We start from the raw sequence: 15,097 nt of genomic DNA, 5'->3' as shown, positions 1-15,097 counted from the left end.
GTTCAACGCAAGCCTGAGTGATGCTAATGTCCTCATGCTGCCGTCTCAATCTAATCTGCAGTGAGCATCAATCCGTCGCCATGTGAATGTAACACATTTCATCTTGAGTAGACAATTTTCCAGTCGGCTAGTGTTGCTCTCGGCCCCTGGCTGGTTTTTCGTGGTCTTTAGATGAGTGTCGAGATAGTGAACATACACCAAGCCAATCATCTTTAATAGTTTCCGCCTGGAATGACATATGTCATTGCAAATGTTTTCAAATTTGTTTGAAAAATACACAATAAAATTATGGTATGAATGCTAACAGTGCCCTCTATAGGTTGAGCTTCAAATTCCTGTGCAATACTGCATTCTCAGTGAAAGTGGGGCTAATAAGAGAATAATTACAATAATAATCCTTGTATAGCACCTTTCACACTGGGACGATATCTCAAAGCACTTCACAGGAATATACTTTATAGTGTAGTGACTGTAGTGTCTGTGTGCATGCAGGGGTGGGTGGGGGAGGACGTTATTTCTTTCTTTTCATATCTGGCCTTTGTGTTTATGATTGGATGTATTTATTCAGTTGGAGTTTGATTAGGTTTTGTGCCAATAACATTCCTGGTGAGTGGGTGGGGATTCCCAGCACTTCTGGACTCAGATCACCTACCAGATCAGCTCCCAAAACTTATCTGTTTAATATTAGGGGAGTTGCTCTGCCCCACACATGGCTTCTCCCAGTTATGTACAGCCTAATACCACACTGATTCCAGGTAGTGCAGACAGACGAGGATTTCTCACGTCCAGCAAATACCATGTTTTTTTTTCTATAGACTATTTTCCTCTGGGTCTGGCTGTTGTACTTTTAAAAATAAAATACTCCTCTTGCCTTTTACTGTTGTACAATTGATGTGAGTTGAAAATGCACAGTGACATTCTGTGTGTGAAGTTTAGCCGTTCTGTGTATCATTGTGAGGGTCGGTTAAGTTAGGTTCATCGAGTTATTTCAGATGTCTGCTGTTTGAACAAACAGATCCGAGGCTGCTAACGACTCCACAGTCCTTTCCACATGCACTGGCAATGCAAGAACAGGCTCAGTGTAATACCTCGAACTGGTCCTTTTTATATTTCGCCCACAAAATACACAGTCAATTCACTTACAGTATATCCTGTGAAGCACTTTGAGATGCTTCAGTGAAGTGATAAGGCGCTATATCAAATGCAAGGATTATTATTAATATGATTATCAACGAGGGGTCACAACATACAGCCTTCCACTGCTCGCCCAGAGAGTCCTGTCTGCATATGAGCTGCCACCCTGGCTCTTCCACATTCAGAGGGGTGGAGGCTCGTGTGGAGTGTCAACAGCAGAATAGACAAGTTGAGCCGAATAGCCCGTTTCCATGCTGTACAGCCTATATAACACTAGATAGTTTTATGTATTAAAGTGGATCACACTGCCTTAACCTCTGCTGTTTGTAATATTCTCCAGCCCTCATTCTGGTTAGGAAAGGTGAGACAGGTCATGATTGATGATGAAGAGGAAGATGATGATCCTGAGAAAGCCCTAAAGACTGAGTTCATGGAGGACGAGCCAGTGGGTCTTTTTCCCGGCATCAAGATCAAACACCTGAGTAAGGTAAGGAGTCACTCACTTGTACAGTGATTAGTGTGTCATTTTTCCTGAATGCAAACAGAAATTAAAGGTAAACACTTTGTGGTTCTCCCCAAAAAGAAAGTTTGAACAGTCATCATTCTTGTAAGGTTTGCACAAAAAGTATGTAATATTTGGGACTCCAGGACTGCAATATGTCCAAAGCCATACTGGAATCCTGTAGCTCAGTGTTTAGAGCACTCGCCTCGGCAGGGCAAAATGTTGGGCAAGTTTCCTTACTCCATCCACTATTTAGATAGCAGTAAGTAGGAGCCCAGTTGTTAGTCGATTGGTGGATCGCTTTTCCGGGGGTAATAATTCCTTCAAGAAAAAATAATAGTAATGAATTGGTCACTTCAATCCACAACTGTTCGCGGGATGCTGCTGTGTGCAATTGGCTTCCAAGTTTCGCCCACAAAATATACAGTCAATTAACTTTACAGCATATTCTGTGAAGCGCTTTGAGACGTCTCGAAGACATGATAAAGCGTTATATCAAATGCAAGGATTATTATTATATTTGGATGTGTTCTGTTGCAGGTGTTTAAAGCTGGGAACCAGAAGAAGTTAGTGGTGTCAGATTTAACGCTGAACATGTACGAGGGGCAGATCACAGTGTTATTGGGCCACAACGGAGCAGGAAAGACAACCACCCTATTCATGCTAACAGGTAACTCTGCTGTTCCAGCAAAGAGTAAGCCGATTTGGATTGTACACAGTTAGTCTCCCGTTGCTGTCTCGCAAAGATTGTTAAAGGCGAAGTTAATTTCTTACATTAAGTGCAGTGTGTCGATGGTAAAGCATTCAGTAGAATCAGAATGGACATGCATACATGCATTCAGCCTCCATTCCTTAAACAAAAACAAACCCAAAGTGGCACAGTCTCGAATATGCTGAAAGAATATTTCCCTTGCCCTCTGTTGCTCAAGCGCAGCTGCCCCTTTTCTCTGCTGCACACATCACAGGGATAGGCTTGCCATTTTGAATTAAAGGGTAGAGTACTGATTGTAGGGTGGTGGCCAGAAATTAGATGGTGTTCAATAATAATTGAAGCTCTGAATCCTGAACAACCTTTTTGACCAGGGCAGTAACTGGCAGATTAGACCTAACCCTGCAATTAAGCATAGCTGAGGGGACTAAACAGTACAGTACATCCATCTAATGAATTCCAGAAAGACAGCATTCAGAAGTACCGGCTGCAGTGATGGGTAGGTGGTGAATTAATTGCTTGCCATAATTGAGTGTTGAACACTGGTAGTTTCTTTGGGGTGGTCGGGAGAGCAAAGAAGTTTCTTGAAAACAACATCAACAATAGAGGAACCAAGATCAGGAGATGGTGTGAGACCAAGAATATCGAAGGCTAAAGGCAAATATAGAAGAGAGCGGATTTTATTATTCTGAGGTGAACTTCAAATGAGAAAATAGTAAAGAGTTACATCATCTGAACCCATTGTGGGCATGAAATTTGTGTGAATATCAGGTCTCTGTGTTTGATTCTATCTCTTTGGTTCTGTGTTAGTCTCTGCGTTGTGTTCTTATTGATTCCTTCAAACACAGATTAGATAGTTTTCTTTCAGGAAAAAACGTTATGGGATACAGTACATAGTTAGTTTGGGACATAGGAATGCCACCGCCAGGAAGGTTGGAAAGTCTTTCTTTCATCTGTCATTTCTTCTGTTCTCCTATTCTTTTGTGTGTGTGTGTCTTTCTCTCTCTCTTCTCTCTCACTCTCCTCTCTCACTCTTCTTTCTCTTTCTCTCTCTCTCTTTTTCACTCTCTCTCTAAAGTACCATTTACTCCTTTTTGCCAGGCATGTACCCTCCTACAAGTGGGCAAGCGTACATAAGCGGGTACAACATCTGCAATGATATGCCACTGATCCGAAGGAATCTAGGATTGTGTCCCCAGCACGAAGTCCTCTTTGACCTCCTGACTGTAGAGGAACACTTGTCGTTTTATGCCCATGTAAGTTACCAGTGAGGGATGGAGGCACAGACACATAGCCTCCTCTCTTTTATTTCCATGTAACAGCATTTGTTCAACCGGATGAGCCGGGCAGGGAAATTTGGTTGTTATCGTATTTATCCTCCATCTCTGGTTTCTTTCTCTTCATCTGCCTTTTGTGATCACTTTCAATTGGGATTGCAGGTTGGATCAGCCTCCCCTGGTGCAGTTGAATAGCCTGCTGACATTCACTGTGTAGGCACCATCACATGGTCATTTGATGAGGCGCTGGAAGATTGCCAGGGACAATGTTCTCTGTGTGTCAGCGTGAGTCACTGAGAGCAGTGGAGGAGAACTTGGAAGAATGAGATTTTATCCACCCATCTTAACTAAAGCTCAGCCCTTTGAGGTTGTGAAATGGAAGCTTCACACCACACATTAGCAAATGGAGTCCTGCAGCTTAGTGGTCTGCTTGCAAACGAGAGGACCCAGATTTGATTCCCGGCAGGGTGAAAAGTTGGGCAAGTTTCCTTGATCCACACACCTCTGTTCACCTATCAGTAAATAGTCGATTGGTGGATCGCTTTTCCGGGGGTAATAATCCCTTAAAAATAAATTAGGTCACTCAATCCACGACTGTTTGTGGGACACTGCTGTGCGCAATTGGCTGCCGCGGTTCACCCACAAAATACACAAGTCAATTCATTTTACAGTATATTCCATGAAGCGCTTTGAGATGTCTCAAAGACACGATAAGGCACTATATCAAATGCAAGTAGCATTATTATTATTAAGTGCTGTATTGGACTTCCCGAAGAAACTTTGACAGGCACATTGCATTGACCTGAAACAGTCCGTCTGTTTTGACTCCTCTATATGGGGCACAATCAGAAAATCTTTAATGAGGATCGCAGACTCAGGTTCACATGAGGGAAGATAAACTTTCAGTTCAGATTTAATTGCTACACCAGAATATGAATGTGTGAAATCAACTAGTCAGGGAGGAGGATTATACCGTATCAACAACTTCAAGAGAGAATTAGCTTCCTATTTGGTGAAGAATTCACTTGGGGGGTTGTGAGAGAGAGGGTGAGTTGTTAAAAAATGTTTTATGTTTTGGGACTGGCCAGATGTCCCTATATTCCCTTGTTCACTTTGGCAGCAATTTCCCTTATTCCTCCTAAGAATGACAGCTCCTGGATGCAGTATAAGTCCCCAAGCATCCATAGGCAGTGAGGCATATTTTTATTTAAAGATTTCCATGGTGAAAGCCACAGGAGTGGTTGGTTTGGGATTTGATTCCAGGTGAATTATTTTCATGTGAAATAGTCATTTAGCTCCCCAGGTAGCCTTGCATTAAAACTCACAGCTGTTTAATTAAACACACTTAGCAAGACTGACACATTAGCTGTTACCCCTGAAGATGCTTTTAGAGATATCAGAGACTGTATGCAACACGCAATGAACAACTGAACAAAGCTAGTTTGAGATAGTGTACGAAATATTAGACAATTGAACGAGGTGCGATGTGTTTCAAAGGCATTAAATTTCTGCTTGCATTTTGAAGTGAAGCAGAACTAACTGTGATCAATATAATGGAATCTCATTCTCTGTTCCTTATATGCAGTAACAAAATAACGCACAGTGCTTAGAATTATTCCTCTCAGTTTAATGGCAAACATTTATCACAAAGGCCCACGGATATCGTGCAGGTCGCTTACGCCACACTTTCCCTACTTGAGCTGTAAGCAATTGATTTGTCCTCTGGTTCACGTTGTCCTTTTAGAAGATTTGATGAATGTCTTTACTGTGGGTTGAAATATAGCTCCCATCTGTGCAGCTAAAATCATTCAGTCCCTTTCTCTCCGGGTTGTTATTTTGAGAAATCCACGCTCGTCAAACGATGTCAGATGTAAATTACTTACAGCCTGTGCACCGTCAGACTGTATGGTTACATTTGGTGCATAAAGGAGGAATGGTTGCTAGGTTCATTTTATTTGGCAGGCAGACAGAGCTCCATCCTTTTCCTCACTGCCTAATGTTGCTCTGAGTTTCCTGTGTCAGGAAATCACAGGGCCGAGATTTTAATCCACCACCTTGTGCTTCTTCCATTGAAAGGAAATGTTGTGAACAATGCAATAGCACGTTACCTGGACAGTTTGAAGAGGCTGCAGGGGAATCTAACAGTTTATCTACAGCATTGGGTATTTGAGTGTATTTGCTTGTGTTGCTCTCCAACTGGTGGCAGACACAGACGGGCAAGTTACAATAACTCTGGTAGTAACCCACTTGCTTTCTACAGGTATTAGTGTGTGGGCTTGACAGTTTCAGATAGTGAGTGTTTTGTGCTTCTAGAATCCTAATCCTGGCTTCTCTAACCTCTCCTGATAACTGAAGTCCCTCATTTTTGATATCATCCTCGTAAATCTCCTTTGCACCCTCTCCAATGCCTTGACATCCTTCCTAACATGTGGTGCCCAGAACTGAACACAGTACGCCAGCTGAGGCCTAAATAGTGTTTTATAAAGGTTAATCATAACTTCCTGACTTTTGTATTCTATGCCGTATTTATAAAGCCTAGTATTCCGTATGCTTTCTTAAAAGCTTTATCTACCTGTCCTGCCACCATCAAAGATTTACTTATATGAACCCAGAGGTCTCTCTGTTCCTTCACCCCTTTAAGATTCTACCATCTGGTTTAAGCATCCATTTGCTTTTGACTCCCTTCTCCAGAGGTGTCATCACCCTGACTGGTATTCAGTGCAGAGAACCGGTTTGTGAGTGCCACATTCTCAGGATTTTTGCACAGCCCATCCCCACTTCCTACCATGCTGGGTGGTCACCCACTCACTCTACTTCTGAACCCTTGTGGGGTAACCATCTTCTGAAACGTTTGATCCATGAACTCTTCAGCCTCCTGTGTGCTACGTAGTGACACCAGCTTCTCCTCGAGCTCAGAAACTCTAAGCTTGAGCAGCCGAAGGCACTTCCTACACACGTGTCTGCCAAGGCACACAAAGCATCCTGGAGTTCCCACTTGGCACTTGTTGTGCATGCAACCAGTCTCAGCTGCCCTGCCGTATTCCCAGACATATTTTAATATAAATATATTTATAATTCTGCATCTCTTTCCCCCTCTGCACCAAACTCCCACTCTCACCGAATTCCTTAACAGAATTCTCACTCTGTCCCACCTCACTCAGTTCCCTCTTCACGCTACTGGACTCTCTGCTCAAGGCTATGCATGGTTCCACGCCCCTACCTCTTCCCCACACCCTTTTATAATTGATGTTTCTCTAGTTCTCTTTTAAAAGGTATTCTGCTTAACCACCATTTTAGTAGAGGATTCCATGACCTAATAACCACACGTCTCTGCGTGTGTGTGTGTGTAAATAAAATTCTCCTAACTGCTCCCTCTGTTCTGTTCTCCAACCTGCCCTGAAGGAATAGACCCTTAGCTTCCCCACCGCAATATTAGTTTGCAGGAGAATGTTTAATGCAGGTGAAGTTTCCATTATTTGGAAAAATTCTACCTCTGCACACAGCCTCTCAATCTCTCTGACTTGTCCATCTCTCCGACCTCTCCTCCTCTCTTAACTCTCAACCTCGCTGACCAGCCATAACTTGGAGCTGTATTATTGCGTTATCTTTTCTTGTTTTCTGCCACCAATTTCATTGTATAATACTCACTGCTTCCTAAGGTCTCATTGCTCTCTTCTCTAGGATTTTTTTTGTCCATTATTTACTTAAATTGAAAGGCTCCAGTGAATCATTACTTACAGGTATGATTATTGGTGATGGCCTGAAACATAAGCACTTTGTTTCAGTCCTGTTGAGCTGAGCAGAGGAGCAGCAGGAAAGGTGTATAATGAGTAACAGTCAAGCACTTTCTACAAAATTGTAGGCTAAGACTCTGCTGGCCCTTTAAACAAGAGTTTGACACTTATTCTGGCCATCCACTGATGTGATCTTAGTGCTGCAGTACAAATGGATATGAAACTCAGAACAGTCTTGGTGAAATGTGAAGGGGAAGCAAATACACTGCTGCCTCAACAATGATCGAAAATAGCCATCTAATTATTACATTTACTCCGAAACTGAGATAGTTAACTATATCTTGCTTTAGAGTTGCCATGAGTTTATTTAGCTCACCACACTTTACAGTATATCCTGTGACTCCTTTTGAGACGTCCTCCCAAAGTGTAAGGCATTATGCCAAATGCAGGATGATTAAGAATATCATGTTCTCTATGAGCTTGAGGAGGAGAAGGAAAAGAGAAGGGTGTTTCAACAACAACAAGATTTCATTTGTATAGCGTCTTTCACGTCGGGAGGATGTCTGTTTCAGAGCAGATTAACCACCCGTGTAACTTCAACAAAGGAGCATTAATGCTGAAAGTCACACAAGTCCACAGGCTGTTAGCCCACTCCCATTTCCTGAGGAAAGTCATAGAGTCATATTATAGTATAGAAGGAGCATCAGCTGGTGCCAACTCATCCACGGGAGATGTCTGCTTGGCTCTGCTAGTTGAGTTGGAAGGTTCATAGTCCAGGCTCCATCTTTGCTTCTTCAGAGAATTTGAACCAAGGTATCAATCCACCTATTTAGGTGGCCATTAAAGATCTCCAACACAATTCAAAACTTTTATTGTTGAGGCTGACATTGCAGTGCAGAACTGAGGGGTGAGCACTGCATTAATGGAGATTCCGTCTTTCGGATGAGATATTAAACTGAGGTCCCATCTGGTGGATATTAAAAGGTCCAATGACTGCTGGAACAGAGTAGGGAGTTCTTCCCAGTGTCCTGGTCAACATTCCTCTAGATCGATTGGTCTTTCACCTCATTGTTGCTGATGGAACGTAGCTGATGCAAATATCTAATGTCAATCCAGCATTTGAAAATGCTGCCTTCACATTTTTACTCATCTGTGCCTCTCACACAGCTCAAAGGTCACCAGTCAAAGGAAATCCCTGAGGAAATCAACCGGATTTTGTCAATCCTGAACCTCGAAGATAAACGTCATTCCCAGACCAGCACTCTGTCAGGAGGCATGAAACGGAAAGTCTCGGTTGGAATTGCTCTCATCGGTGATTCAAAGGTAAAGGACGATGGACATATACATTCCTCACTCTCTTCGTGGGATTTTATTGGGAGTCAGTTGGCTGCCACGTTTTCCTGCAGATTCACAGCCAGTGCACTTTATAATAATAATCCTTGCATTTGATATAGCGCTTTTCACATCTTCTAGACGTCTCAAAGCGCTTCACAGAGTAGACTGTAAGGTGCATTGACTGTATTTGTGGACGAAATGCGGCAGCCAGTTGCTCCAGCCTGCTTCACGTCCCCACCTTGCTCACCCCACTATTGGGATAGGCAGGTGTCTGAGGCTGCAGCTTTTCTTTCTGTGGTCTATTGTTCTTACGTCTGAGCTCAGGGAGCCGATCGCTCATTATCTCAGAGGAGTGAACATCTTCCCAGGAAAATACGAAATGTAATTAGAAGCTACATTTAACTATTTAACTATCAAACCTTCTGGAACATTCGATTGCTGTTTGAAATATACCAAGGCACTCTGAGGTGATAGTCAGTATATTTCAACACCATGTAATGTTTATTCCAAGTTCCAAGCCTGTTCTCCATTTCTCTTTTTGTTAAAAACGTTCTTATTAATCTGCCACATCTGATGAAGGGCTTGCGGTCGTCATGTCTCGTAAAAGGCTTCACACTGAATTTCTAAACGCACTTTGCAGCAATTGCTGACGGTGTCTATTTTCAGAGTAATTTCACTTTCCCATTTCAGTCTAATAATCAGTAATTTACCTGTCTAAAGGAAAATCACATTTGATTTTCAAGGTCCCTTTGTAACATCTTTAAATTGTGTGGATTTCATTCGATTCAAAATGAGAAAATTACACACCCAGACTTCCTACAGTCACACAGGTATTACTTGGAATTAACTTTTTTTTTCCTACCAAAAATCTCTTTGTACAATTATGTATTGAAGCCATAGAACCATCAGTTAAATGTATCTTATTGTACCTTCTATCTCATACAGCTGGACAATCAGTTCAGCTTCCACCTGCAATGTACTGCTCGGTCTGTGTACCGCCATTGTACAGCTTTCCTCTTCAGCACAGCTCCATTGTGGTCAGAACCACACTCCCCAATCAGTTCAGTCCCGTTGCATTTTTGAAGCTCAGTCCATTATTGCTCAACTTGTATCTAGAACTCCGAACGAGCAGGAAATGTTTCAAACCTCTGATCGACTCAAACTCGATGATATCTGACTGGGGGGAGCGGGGTGGTGGGGTTGGGGGTCTGGTCTGACTGGGTAGAATGCAGGGTTTAACTGACTCCCTTATTATATCAAACCTGAGGCTTCTGTCTTAGGCGACATCAAAGCTGAACTTATGTGCATCGAGCCTCACTTGGGCAGAAATGATTGTTACATGAGGGATTGGTTGTCAAAGAGGTGCAACCTCCCTCCTGACTTCCCGGATTGCCAAACCTCACCGGTGTTTGTTATAAGCAGGGTTCGTTACAGTGAGGTTCGACTGTTATCTCTTTATCCGCCTCGCAGGTTGTCATGTTGGATGAACCGACCTCGGGCATGGACCCAGTCGCCCGCAGGGCCATGTGGGACCTTCTGCAGCATCAGAAAGTCTCCCGCACCATCTTGTTAACAACTCACTACATGGATGAAGCGGATGTCTTGGGCGATCGCATCGCCATCATGGCCAAAGGGGAGCTTCAGTGCTGTGGATCTTCACTTTTTCTGAAAAATAAGTATGGTACGTATTCCACATCACTGGACCATTGTGTATCATTAGTGCACTAGCCCTCGGGCTTCTCGCGCTGTTTCCTCAACGCTGCTACTGTGGGTGGAGTGGGCACCGGTTGCGATTTCAGTTTATCGGGTCACCTAAGTAGGTCACTTTTGCCCAGTCACTTGAGTGACCAGATCAGTGAGGTTCTACTGTAGTTGGTAGGACTCGCTCTCTTCGTCAGAAGGTGTGGGTTCAAGCCTCACGTCGGGACTTTAAACTCACGTAGTCTAGGCTCACTAGAGAGCAAGGTGGTGCTGAGGAAAGCACTGTGTAGTTGTAGGTGCGGTCCTTTGGTTGAGATGTTAAACCGAGTTCCTGTCTGAACTGATTCAGGCGCACATTAAAGTTGCCATGGCACAACTCGAAAGAATCCCCCAAATAAAATTGTTGTTCAAGTCATGATGATTTGTGAAACATTGTTGTTCGTCTATAAAATACACAGTCACTGTAAATCCTATGAAGCTCTTTGAGACGTCCTCATTGGGAACCCCCTATGGAACTGGAGGCATCATTATTGTCACTGTTATTTTTTAAAGTAAAAAGATTCCTTCCACCAGCTCAGCTTCGGTTGCCTGGGCACACTGACCAATCTCCATCCCAATCTGTGCTGAGTTTCTGAATTTGAGATGATAGTCTATCTCAGCACCCCTCGGTTAGAGGGGAAAATCACACAGACACATCCCTCCTCACCACCCAGATAAATTGGTCATTCATTTCCAAGTGCTTTGTGTGTAGATTGTTTGCCTGTAAATGCACAGTCATGATAATTAACCAGCAATTCCTAGTGAAGCAATTCAAGACACTTTGATGTAACTGACACAATATCGAATGCTAGGGTTATTGTTGTAGTGACTTGGTGATGTTTGATGGTTTCCTTCTGTCTCAGGGGCTGGGTACCATATGGTGATTGCGAAGGAGCCTCTGTGCGAAGTCGATGGCATCACTAAACTCGTGACTAGCTTCGTGCCCAACGCGGTTCTGGAGAGCAACATTGGCGCTGAGATCTCATACATCCTCCCAAAGGAAAGCACCAACAGGTATGGAACATGACTGCCCGCCACTGTGCACACATGTGTTCCCAGGGGTCTTTAATAAATATGCCAACTGAACCAGTCACTACAAAGGAATTACTGTGAAAGGACATATAAGACCCTATAAAATGCAAGTTCTTTCTTTCATATCATGCATTTCCACGGCTCTATGCTGGATCCAGTGTTGAACAAACCCAGGGCTGAGCTTCGCGACAATCAATGTTCTGCCTGCCAAGAAATAGCTTCCTGCAGCTTCTAAATATGCCAGAAGTCTGGGGCTGGTGAATAATTACCTCCCCAGGAACCCTAAGGTTCAGACAGCTGCCACTTGTCCTAGGGCCAGTCTCAGTTACAAATCCTATTATTTATTATAATAATAAACCTTGCATTTAATTTAGCGCCATATCAGGACATTAGAATTAGAAGCAATTCTGTCTCAATGTCTCAAAGCGCTTCACAGGATTTACTGTGAAGTGTAGTGACAGTTTATTTTCTATGCAAACGCAGCAGCCAACTTGCACACAGCAAAGTCCCACAAACAGCCCTGAAGTGAACCACTGACTTTATCTGGAGGATTGTCGGCCACTACAGCAGAGGAAACTCCTCATCTTTTCGAATGGCCCCCATGGAATCTGTAACGTTCACCTGAACAGGCAGACAGGACCTCGGTTAAACATCTCATCCGACAATGCAGTGCTCCCCCAGCCGAGCCTGTGAGTTCAACGTCCCGATGTGGGGGGTGGGGGGGGGGGGGGGTGGGGGGTGCTTGAGCCCACAATGTTCTGACTCAGAGGCGAGAGCGCTACCAGCTGAGCCAGGCTGACTCACAACGAAATAAACGATTTTAACTGGGGGCAAACGGAAGTGTTGAGCAAGTGTTGTTCCAGAGGAGTACGAGTGCCAGAGACTGGAATGATTGAATCGACGCCTTGGAGGCGGCTGTGAATTTGCTGCGATGCAGAGATCAGAAGCTGCTAATTTGTCACCTTGCCGGACGCAGCTCACTTAGCAGCTTGTGCCTCTCGTCCACCCACCTGTACAGATGGTCAGAGACAAAGCTTCACTCCGCAAGCGCTCACTGCCCTTTAATTTCCTGCCTGCTTATTGCTCAGAAAGTAAATCTGGACACACGTCTCATCTATTCTCCGATAACCTATCGGTGTTTCAGAGTTAACAAGCCGCAATCCGTCCAACTCATTATCTGTCTATACAGCAGCAATTTACGATGCGATTCTATTCATTTTGGATTCTGAAAGGACAAGGGGTGTATCGACTGAAGACGATTCAGTCCCTCTGTGAGGCTGCTGTCTGTGTGCTGACTGACTTACGCTGACTGTCTCTCATTCCCTCCTTTGAAAGTTTGGTGTCCGGGAGAGCTGTCTGTACGTTGATGGGCTGCATATGTGATGCGGGTGGCTGAACGAGTGTTACAAGGAGCTATGTCTGTGCTCACACAGTTGTCCTCTGGTCGTCCGCAGGCGGTTGTGTCTCTTTGATCATCCAGTGTTAACAAAAGCTCCCGACTCCTTCATTGATATGTAACCCCTGTGATTTAATGTCAGAATCATCTCCTCTGTTTAATATTGAGACTGTGTTTAGACAAAATTCACATTGAATCATAATCGTACATTCATTGCTGAAATGCTCTGGGAAGCTAATGCCAGTCAAAGCACACAGGAAAGTTTGTGTCGTGGGCAAAACTGAATGCAGTCTTGTACCTGGGAAAAGGTGAACTTAACATTAATGCAGAGCTGTGATTGACGTAAAAATCAATATGGTCTCCTTATGAAGCCCTGAACACTGATGGTAAAGGGAAACTCGCTGGGAAGAGTTCCTAATCCTGCCTTTATTCTGGAGTTGAATTAAAACTGCACAGTAAAGTACACTGATCTCCTCCTGGTTAATAACTATCTTTACTGAGGCTTTGGCATGAATTAAAGATCAATAATGGACGTGTCCAGCCCCCGGCACCACTGATTCCAACAACGTCCCAGGGAGCTGCTTTATATTTATCATCTCCCTGACATTTTGACATTCTAAATATCACCAATGCAGTTGCCGTTTCTGTCACCAAAGACGTGACTCTCGCATGGCATGTTTCCTTCCTGGTGCCAGGGTTGAAGACATCATGGAATGGGTGCAAAACGTTCTACAGGAGGAAGGGGAATATCCAGAAGTCGTGGTCCATGTTGGGATCCATGACATAGGGAAAAAAGTGCTGAGATCCTACAGGGAGAGTATCCGAAAATAGGGAAAAAGCTGAAGAGTAAGACCTCAAAGGTTATGATCTCTGGATTACTCCCTGTGCCTCGAGCAACTGATTATCAAAACAGCAGGATCAAACTCATGACTGCATAGCTGGAGAAATTGTGCAGAAAGGAGGGCTTCAGGTTCCTGGAACATTGGAACCAGTTCTGGTGCAGGTGGGACCTGTACAGGATGGGTTACATCTGAACAGGGCTGGGACCAATTTCCTCACGGGGAGGTTAACTGGAGGTGTGGAGAAGGGTTTAAACTAATTTTGAGGGGAGAAGGGAATCAGGATGTAGCACCAGAGATGAGAAATAAGTTACAAGTAAAACAGCTCATGAGCAATGGGAGGCCTTCAAGGAGGAGATAGTTTGGGGACAGAACAAATACATTCCCACAAAATGGAAAGGTAGGGCATCCAAATCTCCCTGGATGATTAAAGAAATTGGATTAAAGTAAAACAGAAAAAGGAGGTTTATGATAAATGTCCAAAATACAGAAGATAATCAAATAGAATATAGAAAGTACAGAGCAGAACTGAAAAAGGAAGTAAGGGGAGCAAAAAGATTGTATGAGAAAAGATTAGCGGTAACATTAAAAGGGAACCCTAAGGTATTTTAAAATTATATAAAGAATAAAAGATTAGTCAAAGGTAGGGTGGGTCCAATTCAGGACCAAAGAGGAAATCTTCTTACGGCGGCGGAGGGCATGGTGGCTTCCTGAATGAGTACTTTGCATCATTGTTCAGTTCTGGACACCACACTTTAGGAAGGATGTCAAGGCATTGGAGAGGGTGCAAAGGCGATTTTCTCATACAACGAGTTGTTTGGATCTGGGATGCATTGCCTGAAAGGGTGGTGGAAGCCGATTCGATAACAACTTTTAAGAGAGAAGTAGATAATTATTCGGGGAGGGAGCTGTGTATTCTCCCTTTGCTGGAGTGTACTGGTGAATGAGCCGTGTACTCTACATTACTTGTATCATGGAGTAACTGCCCATTAGAACAGTCCAATAATACCACGGTGATCGAACTAGACAACTTCCTTGTCTTTGCATCAGGCTTGAATCACAGCAATATTTCATACATTAGAAGATTCAAAGGGGCCGGGCTATTGCTCCAAACTGACATCAGGTCTGTGCTGTTTACTGTCCTCAGATTTGAAGCCCTGTTTGCCGAGATCGAAGAGAGGCAGAGAGAACTAGGAATTGCCAGTTACGGAGCCTCTGTCACTACCATGGAGGAGGTCTTCCTGAGGTCAGTGAGGGGCGAGTGGATTTCCCCGAACCGTAGAATATTATAGCATGTTAACGGCTCTGGGGTGTGAAGGAAACCTACCGGGTGGAGGGGAAGAGATGGTAACCATTTGGAGGGAGGTGAGTGGGTGGGTGAGTGAGTGAGTGCCATCAT

At 43.8% G+C, this 15,097-nt stretch overlaps 1 protein-coding gene across 1 annotated transcript in view; it reads left to right on the top strand.

Moving 5' to 3' along the window:
* Nucleotides 1-15,097, top strand: part of abca3b (ATP-binding cassette, sub-family A (ABC1), member 3b) — a 63,746-nt gene that overhangs the window by 32,899 nt on the left and 15,750 nt on the right. Inside the window, 7 exon segments of the mRNA XM_007893811.2 lie at nt 1,475-1,621; nt 2,177-2,306; nt 3,447-3,601; nt 8,524-8,679; nt 10,162-10,372; nt 11,295-11,445; nt 14,846-14,944. Coding sequence (XP_007892002.1) covers nt 1,475-1,621; nt 2,177-2,306; nt 3,447-3,601; nt 8,524-8,679; nt 10,162-10,372; nt 11,295-11,445; nt 14,846-14,944 — 1,049 coding nt within the window.

Source organism: Callorhinchus milii, unplaced genomic scaffold (genome assembly GCF_018977255.1).
Source record: "Callorhinchus milii isolate IMCB2004 unplaced genomic scaffold, IMCB_Cmil_1.0 Scaffold16, whole genome shotgun sequence".
NCBI classification, from domain to species: domain Eukaryota; kingdom Metazoa; phylum Chordata; class Chondrichthyes; order Chimaeriformes; family Callorhinchidae; genus Callorhinchus; species Callorhinchus milii.
This window is presented reverse-complemented; position numbering and strand designations above follow the sequence as displayed.